We start from the raw sequence: 23,587 nt of genomic DNA on the forward strand, positions 1-23,587 counted from the left end.
TTGAAAGAAATTTTAAGGGGGTAGACCTTGGAATAACATTAGTTGTTCAAATGAAATTCACATGTGTGTTCAGCAGGAAAAACTAATGTTTATTTTATTTTATATATGCAAATTTTACATCATGAATACTTTGTGCCAGTTCTAGTGTAGAAAGATTGAAAAATCTTTATAAAAATATTAAAGGTATTACAGAAGGCTTAATATAATTCTCATTTTCGACGTGAACGGCAGCCTTGTTCTATGCTCAGTAAAGCTTTGTTTTTACTATCTGCTTTGGCGGGTTCTAAGGGCCCTAAGATGCCTTAAGGCGTTTATTTTAGAAGTTTTATGGTTTATGGTTCAGATTATTTCTACTTCTCCCATAAATCTGCAAGAAATTGCGGCAGATAAAGATAAACGCGGCAGATAAAGACTGTTAAAGGGAGTAGGGCTCATTAACAGCACAACCTGCCCTGACCCTGCAATTTTGAGAAATCCTCTCCCTATTTTTCTTGCCGACATGAGAGGGAAGAAACGCTGCAGGCAGCATTCCAATGAAGCTACGAGCATGGCCAAAAAGCAGACAAATATCAGGGATTTCCTGCCTGACAATGACCTAAATGAGATCTGTAGAAACTTCCCTACAGCAAACAGTTATGAGGCCCTTGCTCCCAGTACTACTCATGAGGAGCCTGCTGGCATTGTGGACTGCCCACAACTAGCCTCGAACCTGCGTATGAAGGAACAGACGGAACAGACTCTTGAGTCCCTGCAAAAAACTTCACCTGAATTATCCCAGCCACCAGTCCAGTTAAACAAGGACCGAGAGGCACTGGAACTGCTAATCTGCCAGACTGAGTTGATAGCACATACCATCACCAATTTATATAAAAGGCTGGATGGGATTGAAAAGAAGCTTGAAAAGGTCTTTGGCTTGTTCAGTTGCCCCCCCTCACTTCCTCAGCTTAACAATATTGCAAACCCCGCTCACCTCTGCCCAACTGTGCAGGCTAACCTTGCACAAAAACAAGTGAGATGCCTGCCCAACCAAGTACAAAACTCAAGTCTGCAACTCCAGAACACCAAACTTGCAGTACTGGTGGGAAACCACCCCTTGAATCACAACAAATGGGCGGATAAACATTCGGTTGCAAATTCCCTGACCCAACTGCTGGGGCAGACACTACGCCCCGTAGATATAGTGGACATCTCATGGCTGCCTTCTGGACCTTATATGAGACGTATGGTTATTAACTTTAGATCTGCCCACTGCGCTGCAAAGATTCTAGGACTAAGAAGTACAAGAAAATGGCACATCTATTTCACAAGGGTATTCACCAACCTGACCCGCACACCGCTATGCACCAGGATAGGTGCTGTTTGTGCTGATGCTGGGCCTGTGCGCCATAAAGAACAAATAGTCGGGGGAATGGAGCCGGGACACATTACCCCTCAGGGAGTGGCAAGTCTGCCCGCAAAAGACCTAATTGATTTTCTACACCCCCCGCTTGGTACCCTGGTCTCTACGTGCAACGAGCCTGGTATTGGACTACCCAAGCCAGACCAGTTTGAAATGCTCTCGTCCTCATATGCCTCGATGCCGGAATTGGAGGCTTCCATTATTTTAAGTCCAATACATAATCAAGATCCACAGCATTTGTCAAATTTTGACTCACTAGCAGTACCGACACAAGATTCAGCTGTTGACCTGCTACCTGTACAGCCTATACGGGTCGGCAAAGCCCTCGCTCTGCATAAACCAGCTGAACATCATGATACATCAGCTGATCATCATGATATTTGTAATGGTGTCATCGAAGATCCTCTGGGCCAAATCAACCTATTGGCCCCTCAGTTAAAGCCATCACACCTACCTTGGGACCAGCGACCTCAAACCTGGAACCACCAAGCAGGGCAGAAGGAGGAGGAGCCAAACTCAGGAGCCTCAAACCACTGGAAAAGAGATTGACTGCCACTATTTCCACCATCACCCTATTTCCACATCCTATCTTGGAATGTGGCAGGATGGCTATCTAAGCAGGGTGACGTCGACCTTCTGGATTTCCTCACAAAATTTCATATTATATGTCTACAGGAGACATGGTGTCTAGATCTCCATGTCCCTTCTCTACAGGGATACGAAGCTTTTGCTACCCCTGCGATAAAACCAAATTTCCGAGGCCGACCTAGTGGTGGCTTAGTCACTTTTGTTTCCACCAAGCTAAAGTGCAAGGTCCGGCAACAGCAGTGGGCGAAGAGTAACAATCTACAAATCCTATTTATTTCTAGCAGTGAAGGAGGAGATTTCCTTTGCTTTAATATATATATCCCTCCCATAGGCACCCCTTCCCAGTCGTCACAAACCTGGGAAGATTTTGAGCTATGTTTGGAAAAGGCTGAACTAGAATTCCCTGGCATGGATATCCTGCTGGCAGCTGATTTCAATGCCAGGATAGGAAACGACATTAATACGTACTGCTCTAAATCTCAGTTACTGCCAGAGGCAGATTGGTTTATTCCCTGGTCCTCTGACGATAAGGTCTTGAATAAGGCAGGCATTACATTAATGGAGACTGCCTTCAAACATAATCTGTATAATTTGCATGGTACCCATATGGATAGGTCAGGGGGTTTCTTTTCTTTCCTTGGGCCTACAGGTGCGAGCGTTATTGATTATATCCTGGTCTCCCCAAAACTCTTGGAGAGGTCACAGGGCTTTAGGACTTTCAACAGAACTGAGAGTGATCACCTCCCTATATCAATTTCACTAATTCCCGGTGGTTTGGAGGATCCGCAATACCGCAACCACTGTGCAGACACACCTCCAACTCTGGCCCTTTGCAGGCGTAAATGGAACAGCGACCTGGAATTCAAAATCAAACTACACCTGCATTCATCAGACTTACTGGCCTTGAGAGACCAGTGTATTTTATCTAATTCTGACCCCTTTCTAACATTTCAGCAGGTCTCAGAGTCGCTCTTCCCACTACTCACGAACCCCAACCCTCCCAAACAACAAAATAATTCGAGGGCCTGGTTCGATAAAGACTGTAGGAATCTAAGATCTTTGCTTAGGAAATTACAAAATAAGGTAAAACAGGAAGGGACCCTGTCCTCAGTGGAAAACCTGCACGGGTGGCGCTCTCATTATAAAAATACTCAAAAATTTAAGAAATCCCTCTATAGAAAGGAACAATGGGAGGCACTCGACAAGGCGATCAAATTGCGGGACGACAAAAAGTTCTGGGAAATAATTGCTCAGGGAGTTTCACCCAAAGGGATAACTGTAACCAACAGTATTTCATCTAACTTATGGTACCAACATTTCTCCCGGCTATATACAGCTCCAAACATTGCTAAACCGAGCCAGTTTCCTCCTCTTAAAAATGATCTATTAATGGGCTGGGATCCTGTTACCGAATTAGAATGTTTACAGCTAATTAAAACACTCAAGAATGGCAAAGCTCCCAGTGAAGATATGATTCCTCCTGAGGTGCTTAAACTAAATGCCCAGTGGTGGGCTGCTTTTTTGGCCCAACTTTTTACGGTAATAAATGATACATGCAAAATCCCAGAAAACTGGAAACTGAGCCTGGTAGCCCCCATCTATAAGAAGGGAGACCCCCAAGACCCCTCAAACTATCGCCCCATAAATCTCCTGGACATTGTGTATAAACTTTATACTCGCCACCTGCTAAATAAATTGGTTGACTGGGCTGACCACTCTAACTTGCTTAATCCGGAACAGGCAGGGTTTAGAAAGGGCCATAGTACAATAGGCCATTGTTTGGTATTACAGACAATGATAGATAAGTATACAAAGACACATAAGAGCAAACTTTTTGTGGCTTTTGTAGATCTCACACCCGCTTTTGACTCAATCTGTAGGGACAAATTATGGCAAAAACTATATGACACAGATATTGATAGACGACTTTTCAAAATACTTAGAGAGTTACATACAGACACCACAGTTAAAATCAGAACTGGGATGTCAGGCAACTATACTGACCCACTGCCACTGGGGAAAGGGGTTAAACAGGGCTGTTTGTTAGCGCCGTTCCTCTTTAATTTCTATATAAACGACATTGTTCAACATATGGCAAAGTATAAGTCATCAGCTCCTGCCCTGGAAGGCAAACACCTGAATATACTGCTATATGCTGATGACATGGCGGTCATGGCACTCACTCGAAGGGGCCTACATAGCATGCTGGAGGGGCTCGCAGCTTATTGTTCCCAAAACTCTCTAAAGATAAATTATGATAAAACAAAAATTGTGGTATTTACTAGAGCTCGCCACTCATTTAGATGGTCTTTAGATGAACACAAAATTGAACAATGTCTTCTCTTTAAATATCTTGGTATCACTTTCCAAGCTACATCTAGCTGGCTTGCCCACTTCAAGACTGTAGCCCTTCTAACACGTAGGACAATTGGTGCTCTGCTCAGCTTTTTTTATTCGAGGGGAGGGCAACTGGTGACTCCGGCACTAAAAACTTTTGTTGGAAAAGTGATTCCCCAGATGTTATACGGAGTAGAACTCTGGGGATGGAATCAGAAGCTGTTAGAACGGCTTGAAATCTTCCAAAATTTTTATCTCAGAAAAATTCTAGGCCTCCCTCAGAGCACTCCGGCAGCTTTCCTAAGAGTGGAAGTAGGATTACCTTCTGTGTCTGCCAGGGCCCACTTAAGATTCCTGCGTTTTTTCACCAACCTCATAGATGCCCCAAACACCTTATTGGCTAAACAAGCCTTTGTATCATTACAAAATAATACCACTTGGCATAAAAACCTACTAGACATTCTATCTAGATACAACTTACCTGAGTTTAATACTCTCAAATTGTGGAGCCCTGATAAAGTTCGGGAATGGATCTTTGAAAAAGACGCCTTTTTGGACTCCACTAAGATAAAAAAGTCTGGGTTCTCCTACTGGTTCCCCCGAGTAAAAGCAGTCAAAATCTGTGCCAACTATTTGGTGGAGATCACTGATCCCACCCTTCGGAGAGCTTTTACTATGGCACGGTTTCAAACATTGCCAACTGCTTATTTGACCGGTAGATACACAAAAACCCCAGTAGGACATCGTTTCTGTCCTTGCCTTATGAAAATTAAAGAGGATCTTACACATTACCTCCTCTATTGCCCCATTTACTCGGGCTTTAGAGACGTATTGCTGCAAATTATACCTAACTCTATAACCAGTCCTGAAGATAGAGTAAAATTTTTGTTAGTTGATGCAAACCCACGCATTACCCATGTGGTAGCGGTTTTTGTGATGAAGGCCATGAAAGCCAGGGAAAGATTCATGGATGACAATGTAAAGACCTCTTCATCGTCTGTTTAACTCATTGCTCGTTCTCCCTCCTTTTCTATTTTGTGGGAAGAAGGTTTTGTTGGCATAGTATGTAATGAATTTTAATATTTTTAACTATTGTAGTGTTGATGTTTGTGCACAGGCATGGTCCTCACAATAAATGGATTTTGATTTGATTTATTTATAATTCTCATTTTTCTGTTAATTCCCATTCTCTTACTGTGAATTTGCTGAAGAGAAATATCCAGACTTTCAGCAACATTGAGACCACATATTCCACATTCCTATCCTTTCCACAATCCTCTTGTTAAAAACTTTTTTGTGGCTCTTTTTCTTTTTCCTCAGTACATTAGCATGCACCTGTCTTTTTTAAATGCAAGAAATGATAATTACAAAAGAAATCAATTTTTTCATCTATCTATTTCTATATTATGTATTCATATTCAAAAAGACAATAATGGCTTAAAGAGTACTGTATACAGTTATTAGTTGTGCTTGGTTCCTGTTATATATTAAGCAGGATGTCAAATTATGTGTGAAAATGATATAGAAGTTTAGAGACTGATAATTATTGGAAAGTAGGGACGCAAGTGGTGCTGTGGGTTAAATCACAGAGCCTAGGACTTGCCGATCAGAAGGTCCCGTTGCTCGGTCCCTGCTCCTGCCAACCTAGCAGTTCGAAAGCACGTCAAAGTGCAAGTAGATAAATAGGTACCGCTCCGGCGGGAAGGGAAACGGCGTTTCCGTGCGCTGCTCTGGTTCGCCAGAAGCGGCTTAGTCATGCTGGCCACATGACCCAGAAGCTGTATGCCAGCTCCCTCGGCCAATAAAGCGAGATGAGCACCGCAACCCCAGAGTCGGTCACAACTGGACCTAATGGTCAGGGGTCCCTTTACCTTTACGTTACTAGAATTCAATGACAAACAGACTCCATGTTTCAATAAATCTGGTACACATTCTTCAATATCTCTTTTATAATAAGTAGGTTTTGTCATCTACATTATATCCCCTACATTTCAAATTTATTGGTATGACTAGTCTAGCTACAGTGACCATCGCTGTCAAAAACTCCAAAACCTTCATTTTAAAAAGGACGACTAGCTATCCTGCCATCACAAATCTTATCTGTCTCTACAACAGTCCTTCTTTTCATCACAGAAGGTCAGAATATGGCACCAATAGTGGCTAGAGGTGCTAGTACAGCTCTAGGACTTTATTTAATAGATTACACCTGGCTTTGATAGTGTTATCTGTCTTCTGTATTATGTAATCGATTACGTCCTTCCTTCAAAGTCTTTAACATCCTCCTAAACACCCACACAGCTGGCTTTTATAATCCTTATCAGTATTTTGTAATGGATTACATCTGACTTTTATCATTTTATGTGTATTCTGTAATAGATTATATACTTCCTTCAAAGTTTATGACACCCTCCTGAATGAAAACAGCCACCGGCTTTTATAATCTTATCTGTACTCTGTAAGAAGCCTAGGGCTTTGCTATATTCAACATTGAAATACCTGACTTGAAAGTTAAATACATAAAGCAAGGTGGCATATTTTACAATAGGATTCAATATCATCCAGATGAAGAAGACATAATATTTTTGCCTTGGTGTTTTGTACAGTTTACAGTATGTTCCATCTAGATTTTGTCCAGGGCCAGCACCAAATACAAAGGTGGTGTTTGCTCCTGGCAAGAGCAACTAAAAAAAATTAATAATAAATAAAAATGGCCAGCTTTCAGATGAAATTGCAGTACAACTACACTCTTTCCACTTCAGAGACTACAGGTATGTGTCAGGCACAAATGATACTTCTGAAAAGCTTTCTTTTACAAAATACAATGAAGCATACTGATAGAAAATATTCTTTTTTTGTTGTTTCTCTTTTCCAGTGCTTAGCACCAAAAAAATGCAGAGGACACAGTAGGGAAAGCAGTAGGGAAAGTAAGACAAAGAAAATCTTGTTACTGCTGCTGCACAGAATCCAAATGGTTGCACAATGTACCAAGGTTCTTAAATTTCAGAACATAGTAAGCTTATTAAAGTGGACCACATTGCACTTGCTCTGATAAATAGTTCATCACTGTACACCAAGACCTTAATGCTTATTGTTAGTGCTATAAATTGAAACTCCTGCTAATAAACTTCCATGAATTTGTGTACAGTGGCCTGCGGCATTATGTGAAGTAAAGTTAAAGGCACACCCTATGAACTGTTAAATAAATAAAAAAAGGGGGAAAGTATTTAGCTTCAGAATAATTGCACCATAATTTCCCAGTCGTCCCCAATATGCTCAAACGTTGGTGTTTATTTGCAGGGCTTGGTGTTGTGCTACCAATAAAGCTCAAAGTTCCATTGTACACAGGGCAGATGGTCCTGCGAAGGGCAACAGAAAAGGCTGCTCTGTTTGTTTCTGCAGCAGATATTTTGAGGCACAGAATATGAAACGTTAGCTAAAGTAATGAAAGACATCAGAAAACATGGCAGTGCCACACAAAGACATGCAATCGCCGTATACCCACACTTTGGTATTTATTGCCAGACATATATTCCTATATGCCCCAGTGCATAGGGGGATAGTTTCTCCTATATTGATTATATTGTTGAATGTGATGTTGCCTCTTTTGCTAGTTAAGTGTTGTTTGGGGGGCAGATTTGAATGAGGAATTTGAGAAGGACTTCTGGAACAACATATGGTCTACTTAAACATTTTCTTTGGTTCTGGCAAGTATTAGAGAAAACTTATTGAAACAGTGCATAGATAGTACTATGCACATCCGAACGAACAATTGGCTTCATTGGCAGAACTGTGGAACTGCCAGAATCTACTGGCATCTCTGGTGGTCTTGCCTTTGCATTAGTGCATTCTGAATGTGAGTTTTGGCAGAAATCGGAGTGGTTATTGGCCATGCTCTAGATCCAGATCCGAAACTCTGCCTTGTCTTCATATCTGTGGGAACCTTATTAGATTCCTCTTGGTTGCTGCTAGATTGGCCATCCCTCAGGGCTGGAAGGAAGTCACATCCATTACACTGGAAGTTGGTTTAGAAAAGCCTTGTACACAGTGGTTTCAGAAGTTTACTCGCCACCTAAAGGTACTGAGAAGTGATGCTAAGATAGAGGACTTTGCTGCCATCTGGTGGACCTTTGTTACACACATGAACAAGCAACATTTGAGATTCCTTAAGGTAAAGGGACCCCTGACCATTAGGTCCAGTCGTGGCCGACTCTGGGGTTGCGGTGCTCATCCTTATTCCTGTAAAATATGACTTTATTTGGATATACTTCTAATTCTTGTTTGCAGTACTTGACTCTCCGTTGTGCAAGGGCGCTTAATGTCTTCAGTTTTTGCATTCTTATACTTCTGTGACCTACCACTCAATAGCTTTGTATATGCATCTTCCATTTCACATGGCCTCCTTAGTGGCTATGTTTTGCTAACTCATAAGGGTTTTTCCTCCTCTATTATGTCTTTGTTGCTTAACCAATTAGAAGAAAAAGAAAACAGGCTGCAGGTTCAGCTTTGGTAATAAAGTGTTCTGTTGGGAATTCATTTCTGGAACCAACTAATCATGGAGAGAGAAAATATGTGAAAATCCTTAGAAAGGAAACATACTCTAGGGGTATGCAATACTATGCTTTGGAGCTGAATACAGAACATGTAGCGTAAGGCAGAGTAGAACAATGCACAGAGGACAGGCAGCTATATAGAGATGGGTAAGCCTGTCAGTTTCAGTTTCTCATTTTTCCAGTCTTAAATTCAGTCCTCTACATTTCCACATCAGGGTGTAATTTTTTAAAAGAATGCCCTCTTGAAAATTCACCAGCATTTAAGCGCAAATTGCTCCAAATCTATAGATTGGTGGATGAAATTTTGCCCAATACCCACTTTCTCCAATGGAATTTTCCCTAATACATTACATTTTTTCCCCCAATAGTACATGCATTTGTATGCACTTCATGCTAGAATGTGTGTTCTGTATGCATTATTTAGCCGGAGAACTGCATTGCAAAATTCAGAGAAATGCACATTTGGAAGAATGGCAGTGTCATTTCAGAAAGTGAAAATTAGTGAGCTTGCCTTTAAAAGTGAACTGAATGATATTTCTCCCCCATCCCCAGGCACCTTGTGCCAACCATGTATTTCCTTTGACCATTCCAAGTTGCTAATGAAATGAGACAATAAACAGTGAACACGGGTAACTTGCAAAGATGTAGTAATTTTATTGCAAAGTAGTTGGCAGCAAAATGCAACTTCATATAATTTGGCATTACATTGATGAAACAGATTTTTCTATTCCTGAATACATCATAAAACCCTATAACTATCTGTTCAGTTTTATGGGCCACCCTTTCCTTGGGAGTTGCTTGAGATTATAATTCTGTTCTTATTATTCTGTCAGTCACCATGTGGACTCCGAATGCCTCTTTACCTTCAGTTAGCAAAATGCAACAACAAACCCTGAATCTGTTTTATGCTTCCTACAAATGATGGGCTTGTTATTTGCATCAATTTGACAGCATGAATTGCCACGTGAAAGGGTAACGTGGTCATCTGAAATTTCTCCCAAAGCACAATGGGGCAAAGCAGTAGTTTGCTTTTCAAAAGAAGCAGAAATAGCATAATGGAATAGTGACAGAGAAAAGTTGGATTGTCAGATCCTTTGCTTAAGTAATTAACAAAAACATCCTAGGATTTAAACTACCGTATTTTTTGCTTTATAAGACTCACTTTTTCCCTCCAAAAAAGTAAGGGGAAATGTGTGTGCATCTTATGGAGCGAATGCAGGCTGCACAGCTATCCCAGAAGCCAGAACAGCAAGAGGGATTGCTGCTTTCACTGCGCAGCGATCCCTCTGGCTGTTCTGGCTTCTGAGATTCAGAATATTTTTTTTCATGTTTTCCTCCTCCAAAAACTAGGTGCGTCTTGTGGCAAAAAATACGGTAATTGTAAGATAAATTGAACTGAACATGAAATTCTCTGACTGAACTGGCTGGTGAATCAGGCCATAAGCCAAACTGCTTGTGTACATTTGTGACAGAGATTCCACACTAGTCAAAAGAGAACATCAAACTTATCATTTCAAAATGACATAGCAGGAGCATGTTCAGCTATGTATTATGAAGCACATTTCCTATGTCGGTTTCCAATGATTCCAGTAAACTTCAGCAATTTGCCCTTCAGCTCCTAAATATTAACTGAAGAGTCTCAACAAATCCTCCTTTGAAATATAGTCCTGATGCATCTCAGACATATGAAGTTGGCATGTATAATATGTATATGTAGAATGGTTTTTGGAAGTACAATGGAACTTAACTATATCCATAGAAGATGGGGGGAATGTTTAAAAGGAGAATGAGAGCAATTCCACAATGCCATTAAGTCAAAATAGCTGGATATAGGCAATGATTTTGATCAGAATACATATTTGATCCTGGTACTTTGATTGAACTGGGCTGTGTTTTAATCTACCAGTAAACGTGCCCAACTATAGATGTGCCTGTCTATGGATTTAAGTTTCAGAAATACATGCTAAAGATGCAGTTTTTGTTTTTGTGCAGGAAGTGCTGAATGTATATCTTGCTGACGCATTGGTATCAGTAGATTTGGTGATAGTTTTTCCTTCTCAGTTTGCTGCTTATAAGTAAGCCAGACAGAACAAAGACCATGGCTGCCAAAAGTACAGTTGTAACAGTAAGTGGGCTGAGAGCTTCTTTCTTTTCTAGTTTCACACTCTTAGCCAGTTCTGTAAATAGAATAAAAAAACACAGTTTGGAACAATTTTTCAGATAATGTTTGTATGTATGTATGTATGTATGTATGTATGTATCAGATTTCTTACCTGTTCTTCACCATAAGATCCCTGGGCAAGTTATAGCAATATAAACATACAAGGAAAACACTTTGTACCTTTATCTAAATGTATATATATTAGTTAGTTAATATATATATATTATTAGTTTTATATATATATAGTATTAGTATTATATATATATAATAAATATATATATATTAGTTTTGTTAGAGGGCAGGTTCGTCTTTGAAAGGCAACAACTGCTTTGAAGGCAGAAGGCTCAGGTCAAATTCCTGGCATCTTTGGGTAGTGCTGGAGAAGACCTCTGTCTGAAGCCCTGGAGAGTCACTGTGAGTCCATTTAGAGAACTCTGAGTTAGATTGACCAATTGCCTAGCTTTCTCTAAGGCAGCATCCTATGTTCCAAACGTTAAGAGTCAAATTCTTCATTCTGCCCACCTATACATTATTTTTCCATGCATCAGTGGCATGTGACTCCCAAAATGTTGCCCATTAGGGAAATGTTACCCGAAGAGTGGAAGCAATGCAGAATGAGATTTCATTGTGTGATGTTACTATGCTTTTGCCAGGCAAATTAGGAATAAATATTAGTTTTAATATTATTTGAACAGAGTAGTATAATATTTTAACAACACTTTGTTCTTGAGTAATTATTATTTCAAGATACTTCGGAATATATTTTGAAAATCATTATTCCACCGCCCAGATTGCTTTGGGGAGAGGAGTTTGCATCTGAGTCTCAAGCTGTACCATAGCATGACAGCACTCGGGGGCGGGGGAGTGACAGAGCCTTTTAAAGCCCCCCTCCCCTCCCCCTCCCCCTCCCCCTCTGTTTTATCTGGCACCCACCGTCTCTCCCAGCCTTCATCACGGTATGATTTGCTTCATGGCCAAGTAGGATTTTTGGGCCCACTTGCCTTGTTCTGCAGCTGGAGTTTTTGCCTATGCCATACTGTAAAGTGGGATGGGAGACTGTTTAGGTGCAATGCCTTAATACTAGGCTATTCTGGCTGACAGGTTCATCTGCCTCTTGACTGTTCTGCTTGCGTTATAGGTTAATCTGACCATTTGAGTGTTGTTTTTCCTTAAGGTAATCTGGTCCCTTTGGCATGCAGGTGCCACAAGGGGAACTTGATAGGGTAGCTTGGTGATCCCTTTAGGCTCCATTTGGGGTGACTGTTTGTTTCTGAGGCTTGCAGCTCAGGTCTGCAGGGCTTGGAGATAGGAGAGAGACTTCTTCTGAAGTCAACTAGCCTCATGCACCTGGAGTTTGGGGGCCCAAAGGGGTGGTGGTGAATGCAGGCCTCCCAACTCACCGTCTGGGTGTGGCTGGGGTAAGGAGTAAACAAAATGGTTTACCTTTGACCCAGCAAGGGATTGGTTTGTCTTATACCTACGTGATTTCCTGATTTGTTCATTCCCACACCTATAGTTTCCCTCTGCAAATTTGGTTTAATGTTCAATAAAATGGTAGTTATTCAACGCAGCAAATGTGTCCATGCATTTATTTCAATCCTGGTCTGCAATCATCAGAAAAAGTAGCAAAAAAAGGAATCAAAAATAAAAGTTACCCTGTCCTTTGTCTTCAATGGTTTCTTTCTGCAGTTTGACTGGTCCCACAACCACATCCACTTTATCCTGAAGTTCATCTGTATCCCTCTTCCTTCTAGTTAAACATCCCTGGTAGCATCGGGATGAGTAATCATATGCCTTACATACTACTAGTTTGCATTGCAGATAAATTTGATTATGTTCATAAAGAAACTTAAAAGAGTTGAACTTGAAACGAACTTGATTGTTGCTTGAGTTAAATCCGAGTTCACCCAGATTTAAGAAGGTTGGGTCTCGCACACATCTGAAAATAAAAGAACCAAGTTTGTTTACATAATTACTTTAGATGAATCCTTTATGGAGTTCTGAAGTATGTTATCTTTGGTGACTAAAGACCATGCTGGAGAAGGATGAGAAGAAATATCAATAAGTGGATGGTGGATTTCAGAGAATAAAATGGAAGATAGGCTCAGCGTATATGAAAGCAGTCACTCAAAATACCAGAACTTGGGCCCATCTGACGAAGCTTCAAGTTAGAAAATTCTGAGCAGACAAAGGAAAGTACTTCACACAGCACAGCACATTGTTAAACTTTGGGATTCACTCCCATAAGATGTTTGTGGAGGATTCAACTATCAAGGTACTAGTGATGATGGCTCTGCTTTGCCTCCATTGTCAAAGACAGTATGCTTCTGAATACGAGTTACTGGGAAGCAATTGGGGAGAGGTCCTGCATGCAGGCTGGCCATTGCAATAACAAGTAATAGCAAGTAGGCTCTGTAACTCTTTATAGATTTTCTTAAGAAATATGTCAGAATCAAAAAGTGAATTTCAGAGTCAGTTTGAGAGTAAAGCAACTCCACTTGTTCATACCACAAAGAAACATTTAATTACAATCCTATATGCGCCTTTGCAGAAATCCAATTGAGCTCAGTATGGTTTATTCCAGATGAGTGTGAATGGCATTGCATGCTTAGTATTAACTCTGCTGTCATATAAGCCAAAAGGAAAGCCCTTCTTCTAAGTGGATATCTAAACATGTTTATCTAAAATATACTCACCCATTCTTGATTAAGTCGTAGGTCAGAGTTCTGAAGTCACCAGGGTATGGAGATGCTACACATGTGTCTAGAAATAGTACTAAGTTCGGATCAGAACTGTTGAGAGTAGCTTGGAGATAGAGAACCTGGTTGAGGTACACGAAGTAAGGAAAACTGCGAACTGAAACGTTGAAGGATGATGATTCATAGAATGAAAGTGCCACACTGTAGTTGCCAAGTTTTCTTTCAGTAATGTCAATGGAATTTTGGGCAACAAACATCGTCTCTACAACAGTCTTTGCGTTCATTTCACACATAATATGAAATTGGAAGTTTTTCCTTCTTGTAATGATATAACCAGAGGCTGATGTCTTGATTACGTTGGAATAGGTGATGGTGTCATTATTTGACTGCTAAAGGACAGGGGAGAAAGATCTATGTCAATAATATATGTAAATTAGGACCTGTCATATAAAACACACCCAATATACTTAACCACTTTAGAATGTGCTGATATTTCAGACTTATTACCATTAAAAAACCACCTTATATAATCTGGAATTTTATTGTATTCTCACTGAAAAAGTTAAGAAAGATAAAAGTATATAATGTATTCAGTAGTTGAGAAGAGAAACACAGAAAAGTGCAGAAAGATTGCTACATCTTTTAATTCAAATTAATATACCAACAAATATCTGACTTTTATGACATTTTTAACGTGTGATATTTTAGTGTATTTTTGGTTTCTATGGAAGCCGCCCAGAGTGGCTGGGGAGGCCCAGCCAGATGGGCGAGGTATAAATAATAAATTATTATTATTATTATTATTATTATTATTATTATTATTATTATTTAAAATGCTATGGGTTTCTTTAAGAATAACTGAGTTTATTTGTTTGTTTGTGTGTATTAACATGACGGGTTTTGTCCTCAGAAGTGAAAAAGCTGAGCATAATGCAAAGCATTCAAAGGGCCAGGCAGCGTGATCATAATGCTACCTCTAATTTACTGGCTTTCTAAAAGTGGAGGACAATCTCAGGAACATAACGCTTTCCCCCCGCCTTATACCACTTACTCTTTCTGGAGCAATTTCCCCACTCCTGTATTTCCTATGATTAACAGAAATGTCAGGAATTACCCACAATACGGTCTGCTTTAAATGGTGCGGCATATTGCTGACACTTGCTATTTAACCCAAGTTCTGAAATTGGTAGTTTCACGTCTGAATTAAACACATCGTTCAATGGTGTCAAAGTCTATGAAGGGCAGCGCTGACATTTCCTAGAAATATAGTTGAAAGAAGAAGAGGAAACTAGCTCCATGGCAGAGTGGAGAAGAGGCAGCATGGATTTCCCAAGGCTCTCTCTAAGCCAGATCATTCAGATGTTATAGCCAAAAGGTGGGTGAAATACTTTTCCAAACTTTAAACAGGAGGGTAATGTTACAAAGATACGAACCAGATAACAGATAATGTGCAGTACCCAATGTGGTACTGAGTAACTAGTTCCATCATTGCAAGGATTTAAGGTTGTGTAGCAGAACTTTCCCCCCTCCTCTGACCACAACCCCTTAAATCTCTTTTTGGGCTTTCAACAACCCTGAAATAGATTTGAGGAGAGTGTGAGATGTGCAGGGAGAGGATAGAGGAGAAGTTCCATAGCACATGCAAAAATCCTTGCACAAACAGAACAAGTGCATTGGATACGGACAATATTTTTAAGAACTCATTGTCTTACCTTTCTTACTGTGCCACACCCACTATATGGTACCTCGAAGACCACATAGTCTTGAGTAATCTGAGGTGTGCAGAAGGGGTCTGAAGTATTCAGGGATACTTCGCTTGCATTGTAGCCCAGCAACCCAAGATAGTCCCTGCTGATGCGTGCAAGCATGTATTCTCCAGAACACGAGAGCGCTGAATGGGGCACATAGAAACCATATTAAATAGTGTAATTTTTTTACATTTTACTTATGAGTAGGGGCAACCTTGATGAATGATATGTCAGGGAAGCGGGGGCTTGTTTGAGCTCATAAAGAAGCTGCCATGGAACAGCTTTACCACGTTTTCAGAAATTTGAAGTATTTGGAATACTCAGTTTCAATGTTTCCTTTGAACACACAGACTTTTCAGCTAGGCAACCCAAATCAGCAAAATCTGCAATTTTCACATGCATGTTTTAGGGAGAAATCAGAACTTACTTCTTGCAGGAACTGGTGCTAAACTTGTAGGAAGAGCTGTGCAAATGAAAAACAAAACAAAAAGGAGATCAATTTGTGTCTAATTAGCATTTAAATGGTAAAAAATTGGGAAACTGTAGTCACAACATTGAGTTCTGTGCCCTCACCTGCTACACCCTTCCACCATGACAAAGACCATTATACAAACAAACAGTGTTGCTTATACTCCAGTTTGTTGGGATATAAGTATATGAAAGATGTTCTTTTCAGAGTGCCTCTACTGTGTAATCTAATGCCATTCCCTGAGGAGTAAAATCTACTGCTTCTTTTCCACAACAGAGAGAAGATAGCAGAAACCAAGTGGTTTCAGATATATCTGTGGTGAGGAACAGCTTCCCTGGATCTTGAGCATGCAATCCTCTGCAAGCTCAGAGATGCCTAAATCACACAACTGTGAAAAGAAGCATATAGTTTCTTTGAGTGTCATGTTTAACCATTTGCCTTATGACCTAACAAAAGACACAGAAGAAAAGGAAAAACATCTTATCAGTTGTTCCTTCACTAGCACTTGATTCAAATGTTAAGTCTATTAAAGGAACCAAAATAAATAGTACAGATATTCTACTGAAGATATCGAGATCCCAGCAGTCATCTATCCAGTAACCTACTAATATATTGCAGATATTTTTCATTGACTGGTCATCAGTGTGTGTGTGTGTGTGTGCGCGCGCACACACAAACACACACACACATTAATCATACAAGAATACAATTAAAGGGAGAGCATTTAAAATGAATGACATAAAAGAAAAAGAACAAGGTCTTACCAGCTGTTGATTCATTGAGAGGTGGTTCTGTAGTTGTTTCTATTCCTATTTAGGTAAACAAATAGTACAATAAAAGTACTATTACACTGATGTTAAGATCCTAGCAGTAATATATCCAATAACCTAGGAACATATGGCAGCTATTCTTCATTGACAAAAGTCACCAGTGTGTGTGTGTGTGTGTGTGTGTGCATTATTTATACAGCAAAAAAAATCTCAATTAAAGGGAGAGCATTTAAAGTGAAATGCAAGTAAATCAGGATGCTTAAAACATACAAAAAGCCTGGTGGAATAAAATATTCTCCTACAAAATTAACAAAAAAAGGTGTCAGTGGCGAGATGCTGCTTCAGTTGTTGCTAAAGTGAAGCATTGCCTTATTATTCAAAGTGCGCATGTCAAGGGGCTAGAAATTTTAACATGGCAGAAAATTGTGCATTCAGATCTTACTTTGGTCCCTCACAGGAAAAATACCTTTGATCTATCCAACTGCAAACTGATATCATTCATGCAAACAGGAAAGTTAAGCAAAGTAAATATCATATTCATCTCTGGATAGGTCACAGAAACTGTGCCATAATCCGACCAGTCTATGGGTTTGTATGTTGGTATGATCCTAGACAAAGGGTGGGGAGCCTGTGGCCCTCCCAATGTTGCTAGATCACAACTCACATCATCCCTGATCTTTGCCTATGCTGGCAGGGATTGATGGGAGTTGGAGACCATCTGGAGAACCACAAGTTCCCCATCTCTGCCCAAGACATATGCTGATTTTCAGCTTACATTGCATCCTCAAACCAGAACAACATTAATCTAACACAACAGATACTAGAAATGTCCTAGAACTAGATAAATAGATAACTCTTACTTAATGGAATAGAATAGTAAGAAGCATAAAACCCATTTCCTGAGTAATATGAATCTCTGTGCAGCAGAATAGTCATTGTGTTGGAAGTTGATATGTAGGTATAGTTGAGATAGATGCCAGAGCAAGTTCTTCCAAGTGGAGTGGAGACATATGGGTACCCATCGAAGATCTCAATATATTCTTTATTGCAGTCCAGACTGTATAAAGGTAGGTCAGCAAGTCACTCTTTGTGTATAAAATTATGCCATCATTTCATACATCAGATTTTCACATTAAGTAAAGAAAAGTTACATAGGTTGCTTATATATGGCGGTTCAATTTCATAATGGGTCACTATGACAAATGATTCACGAACAATAGCGTTGTCGTTCTTTACTTATCAGGGTTTCCCTGGAAATAATAAATCCAGGAAGGGGCAGATATGGGCTGGCATTTTGATGACAATGACAATGTTTGGACACTGCAAATCACATGTACATATGAGGAGCAAAGATGTCACATTGAACATTCAAGTGAGCATTCAAGCACCCTTTGATTCTCTCTTTGGTGACACATATGCAAAAATATAAAGGTAAATACATAGATTCAGTGGAGCTGACCTGAATTCCGAACATATTAAAGTAATGTTATGATTGGTTCTGCCTGTGAGAACCCCACCCTACATCTATGATACTATGGAGATGGTTCAGTAAATGTCAGCTGAGTGATAAGCTAGGTGGCTGATGAGGCTCTCAGATGTATCCCAGATTAGCTCAACCTAAAAGAGTGGCATGCCTATGTACATATCAAGGTCATGTCAGACCTCTGGCCCATTACATCCAGTACAGTCTGCTCCACCTGGCAATGGCTTTCCAGTGTCACAGTTATAGGTCTTTCCCAGCCTTGCTCCTGAAAATGCCCAGAATTCAAATATTCAAATTTACAAATTTATTCAAAGAATTCAAATATATATGCATACAATTTAACCACTTTGCTATTGAATGATGTCTCCTCTGGCTGGAACAGCATAATTTGCTTTAAAGACAAGATTCACAAAATACTTGTCTTTTTTACTCATCTTTCAATGCCTCAGTGAAAGGGCCTGTCCTTCATATTTCCTAAGAAAGCATTAAAAAGTGGACCCTTTTGTTTTCAGGAAAGGGCCAATATCTACCACTTGTAGAGTTTGTAATAAAAATGTGTTTATGATGTATTTTCTTTGGAAGGTTTTTAATTTGTATGGGATTTCATCTCGTGTAGGGCAGAACCGCATGATCAGTTAGCAGGATTTAATCTGATGGCTATCACATGCTAAGTTTGTTGGATAGAATCAGGGTCCCTCGTGCAGAGAGTTCTGCTTGTGTTCAAGTGAATACAAGTAGAAATTCTATGCAGACCCTCCCTGTGCGACACAGAGAAGGTTGGAGGCTGAGAGGGAAGGAGCAAAGCAGACAGCCAGGTTAAGGGCAGGGCTTGCATAAACATTCTGACTTCCCTACAAAGTTTGGTGCTTACAAATTCAGGCAAACACCTCAGCACATCTATCTTTTCAAGCACAGAGAAGAACAGCCACCCATAACCTATTAAAGTCTTCAGGTAATGACAAAACCATGAATTAATATCATGTGCAGGTGCTTGTGGAAAATGGAAAAACATTCAGTTCCTTACACTTACCTAATATAAGAAAACTGGAGAACTATTTGTCTATCAGGGCTCACTTGAATTTCCCAGCTACACTGTATAATGGCACCGTTTCCAGGATAATATGGTCCAGAGATAGATCCATTTGGAAGGGAGAGATAGCCACCACATACTAGAAAACACAATATTTTGTGCATGTAAGCCAAAATAGAATTTTGTACAGAGAAATCTGAAATGAAATCCAGCTTAATTTAAACTCTTCCTCCCTCCCTCCCCCAACTTGATTGCATTAACTCTCTCCTTCTGTTATTAATAAGCAAATAGTTGGCCCTTTTAGGTTGAAGCTGGAGGCCTCCAATATCCTTGCCCCTATTAAATTACTAATATATTTGTGGGCAGGATGTTTTTAATGTATTTCTCTTTCCTCTTGGTTTTACTTCATCTCATGGGTGAGAGTTGCTTGTCTGTTTGGTTGGTTGTAAATCACTTTGTTGTTAAATAGGTTAATTAATTAGTTATCAGGTAGTTAAGGTTTGGTGAGCACCCTTAGGTACTTTTCTGAGCCTTGCCTTCTGAGTTGTGAGACCCACTGACAGAATAAGAAGTACCTTTGAGGCCAACCTGTAAAACCCCATCTAAGTTATGGGGCTTAAGGTGAAATGATGCCTCTTATTCTTGTCAGAGTCGGTTCACCCTGTTTGCTATTTGAAGATAGTATTGTGCACTTTGGTTCCCTTCAGCAGATCTGTTGTGTTAAATTAAATGTGGCTCATTCCACCCAGTCTGTGAATCTTATTTCCCTATGTGGTTACAAAAGATGTTTCAAGCATGCAGACTTATGCTTACATTCTACTTACATTCCATTCAATTTTTCCAAAATCTTTATTCAAAAGTCTGTTCAATTTCTTCTTTGTTTTGAAATAATGACTCAGTTACCTTTGGAACATATATCACGAATATATGTTTCAAACTTTCAAATATGCACTAGTAACAACACCTAAGAGCTCCACCCCCCATTCTTAATCAATTTCCCACTATTTATCTTTCATACTTCATGCCTATTGAGAAAGATTCAGCCTTGTAATGAAAAAGTAGGACTCACCAATAGGAGTAGAAGGAGCTGTTCACAAAGAAAGAGGAACATTGATAAGCATTGGTAAGTAATAGACATGCCACTATTATCTGTTAATATTCATCAGTATTTTTACCCAATGAACCCAGCAACCCTGTGCCCCTTGGGGGAACTTCCTTGTGGGCCACAGAAATAATGAGATCTCCCTCTGTCAGAGCAGAGGGAGATGTCTGAGGTTGACCTTGGTTCCCTTCTGTAGATTTGTAGTGTTAAATTAAATGTGGCCCAGTTCACTCAATGTGTGTGTCTTATTTCCCGGTGTGGTCACAAAAGAAGTTTCTACATGCCGACTTATGCTCTATGACTTTAGTGGTCAGTTCTCCAGTTGTGGATTGAACTAGTAAGAAAGAACAGAATCGATCAGATTGTGGTAGAATGTGTTAATATTAAGCCAAACATTGAACAACCAGACCTTCTCTCCATGGAACTCTGACAACTGTAGCTTTGAGAGGGGAATGGGGGCCTCCTAACAGTTCTCAGCACCCTAAACAAGCTAAAATTACCAAGAATCTTTGGGGAAAGGATCTGGGGCACTAGAGGCAACCCTTATAGAAAGGGCCTGAAGGTATACTACTCAGTATAACTAACACTGGATATATTTTTGTGGACCACCAAACCCACGAATGTACTCAGATGGATTTGGATTTGGATCTGAAGAACACAGACAGAACATTTTGTAGAGCCAGGCTCAGTTGTCATTATGCGCAAGGTATTGTAGAGATAATCTCCTCTATAGCAACATTAGCACTGCATTTTAGACCTTCCCTCAGACCCCGGGCATCTAGGACTAAAATTTCACCTAGGCACATTGGGAACACCCAATTCAGGGGGCTGGAAATATAGGATTTCTCAGAAGGCGATGATCAGAAAGCAAGGAACAAAAATGTTAACTTTACATCCCAGTGCAAGATGACCATGCTTTCAGTTGTGTGTGTGTGTGTATATGCAATTTTTCAAAGGCTTAAAGCCTATTCTGTTTCTGCTTTGTGTCAAAACAAATATTAATCTACCTTTGGGTCAGGCTGATTTGTGAAAGCAAATGGGGCACTGCCCCACCAACCTCATTCTGCTGTCAGCTGCACCCCCTGCCTGCCTGCCCACCATCCTATGTGCAAGTCCAGGAGGTGGTACTGCTGGTCAGATTCCTGCTTCTTAGTCTCAGTGTTAGCTTTGTACAGCTGAGCAAGGAGGAGAATGGGGACAACTAGGAAGCTGCCTAGTTGATTGTGCTCTGGCTCCATCTGCTGTTGGTCTTCCTGCTTTGCATTCTTTCAGCACCAAAGAGCATCAACCACGATTGTACTCAGATGGATTTGGATTTGATATCCCGCTTTATCACTACCCAAAGGAGTCTCAAAGCAGCTAACATTCTCCTTTCCCTTCCTTCCTCACAACAAACACTCTGTGAGGTGAGTGGGGCTAAGAGACTTCAAAGAAGTGTGACTAGCCCAAGGTCACCCAGCAGCTGCACCCAGCCGGTACATGGAAAAAGGTAGGTACTCACTAGTGGTTTCTGGAGGAAGAGTTGTTGCTAAAGAAAGATGAACATTGGTCAGCAAATTTAAATATACACATTGTACTATGTTCATTTTAAAAAATGATACATTGTACTATGTCCATTTTAAAAAAGGGCCATGGATGTATCCAAATGGTTCCAAGAGGATGCCACCACACTGAAAGGGCACTGAAGAACACAGGCAGAACATTTTGTAGAGCCAGGCTCAGTTGTCATTATGCGCAAGGTATTGTAGAGATAATCTCCTCTATAGCAACATTAGCACTGCATTTTAGATCTTCCCTCAGACCCTGGGCATCTAGGACTAAACTTTCACCTAGGCACATTGGGAACACCCAATTCAGGGGGCTGGAAATATAGGATTTCTCAGAAGGCGATGATCAGAAAGCAAGGAACAAAAATGTTAACTTTACATCCCAGTGCAAGATGACCATGCTTTCAGTTGTGTGTGTGTTTGCATATGCAATTTTTCAAAGGCTTAAAGCCTATTCTGTTTCTACTTTGTGTCAAAACAAATATTAATCTACCTTTGGGTCAGGCTGATTTGTGAAAGCAAATGGGGCACTGCCCCACCAACCTCATTCTTCTGTCAGCCGCACCCCCTGCCTGCCTGCCCACCATCCTATGTGCAAGTCCAGGAGGTGGTACTGCTGGTCAGTTTTCTCCTCCTTCTCAGTGTTGGCTTTGTACAGCTGAGCAAGGAGGAGAATGGGGACAACTAGGAAGCTGCCTAGATGACTGTGCTCTGGCTCCATCTGCTGTTGGTCTTCCTGCTTCGCGTTCTTTCAGCACTAAAGAGCATCAACCATGATTGTACTCAGATGGTCCTGAGATGCCATTATTATAAGGGATGTAAGAAGGCACTGCGTTTTAATTCCATGCTGTATCTTCGCCCGAAACTACATTATTCCCTTGGCTGTTCACTGTGGCAAAATTACATGCAAAAAGGTAGGTACTCACTAGTGGTTTCTGGAGGAAGAGTTGTTGCTAAAGAAAGATGAACATTGGTCAGCAAATTTAAATATCCACATTCTACTATGTTCATTTTAAAAAATGAACTACTTGTTACACAAAAGAGTTAAAATTATATCTTATACTTGAATTTTGCATGCAAATGTAGTGAAGAGATACAGAAGAACAGAAAAGTAATTTATTTATTTATAAGTCAAGGACTTTTAAGTGAAGAACCAAAGGCGTCCCATCGCTGGCCTAGAGAGATTGGGACTGAGGTGCCCTGTTTTGCATTGCTCCTGCTACTGCCTGAGGGAAGGGCTATTCTCAAATCACCCCTGCTGCCTCTGTTTTCCCTTGAAGAAGAGAAAGGCGGTGGACATAAGTCCAAATGCCTGTAAAGCCCTTCAGTTAACAGAGATTGCAGTGTTTTTACACCATAACAAGTTGTGATCAGAGATGTTTTCTATTTCAAGAGGGCCCTCTTCACTGGGTATTCATTATTCTTAAGTGCATGAACACAGAGAGAAGGCAACAGATTTGCAACTGAATGTCGAGATTATTCAGTTGAAGACTTGTTTCTCTCTAATTCATACCCTTTTTTTACAAAGTATAACAATAAAGATTTAGATTTAGATTGGACTTCCAGTTTCCGTCGTGGACAGAAAGGGAGCGTGGAAAGTCTCGTCGGGGATTTTCGAACAACACAGGGGCTTGTGGGAGTCGCAAAGGCACTGCGCCCCCCAAAATCTCAAGGGGGTACCCTTGAGGGATGGCTAACCGGCAG

General features: G+C 40.4%; 1 protein-coding gene across 1 annotated transcript; it reads right to left on the reverse strand.

The window, feature by feature from the left end:
- Window positions 1-10,242: 10,242 nt before the first annotated feature.
- LOC128414160 (deleted in malignant brain tumors 1 protein-like) lies at window positions 10,243-20,315 on the reverse strand. Its single transcript, XM_053388982.1, has 9 exons — window positions 20,304-20,315; window positions 19,235-19,373; window positions 17,582-17,778; window positions 16,716-16,760; window positions 15,910-15,945; window positions 15,447-15,625; window positions 13,732-14,123; window positions 12,691-12,974; window positions 10,243-11,051 (listed from the first exon to the last, which is right to left on the reverse strand). The coding sequence occupies exons 3-9, from the start codon at window positions 17,655-17,657 to the stop codon at window positions 10,903-10,905; spliced, it is 1,161 nt and encodes a 386-aa protein (XP_053244957.1). The 5' UTR covers window positions 17,658-17,778; window positions 19,235-19,373; window positions 20,304-20,315; the 3' UTR covers window positions 10,243-10,902.
- Between the last annotated feature and the right edge of the window lie 3,272 nt (window positions 20,316-23,587).

The sequence above is a fragment of the Podarcis raffonei genome, chromosome 5 (genome assembly GCF_027172205.1).
Source record: "Podarcis raffonei isolate rPodRaf1 chromosome 5, rPodRaf1.pri, whole genome shotgun sequence".
NCBI classification, from domain to species: Eukaryota; Metazoa; Chordata; class Lepidosauria; order Squamata; family Lacertidae; genus Podarcis; species Podarcis raffonei.

Excerpts from the sequence above, each read along its gene's own strand:
- LOC128414160 (XM_053388982.1), bottom strand. The coding sequence starts at position 17,657 with ATGACTATTCTGCTGCACAGAGATTCATATTACTCAGGAAATGGGTTT. Across the intron at positions 14,124-15,446 it reads GGTGTGGCACAGTAAGAAAG|CAGTCAAATAATGACACCAT; the intron begins GTAAGACAATGA and ends CCTGTCCTTTAG. Across the intron at positions 11,052-12,690 it reads CATTGAAGACAAAGGACAGG|AACTGGCTAAGAGTGTGAAA; the intron begins GTAACTTTTATT and ends TTCTATTTACAG.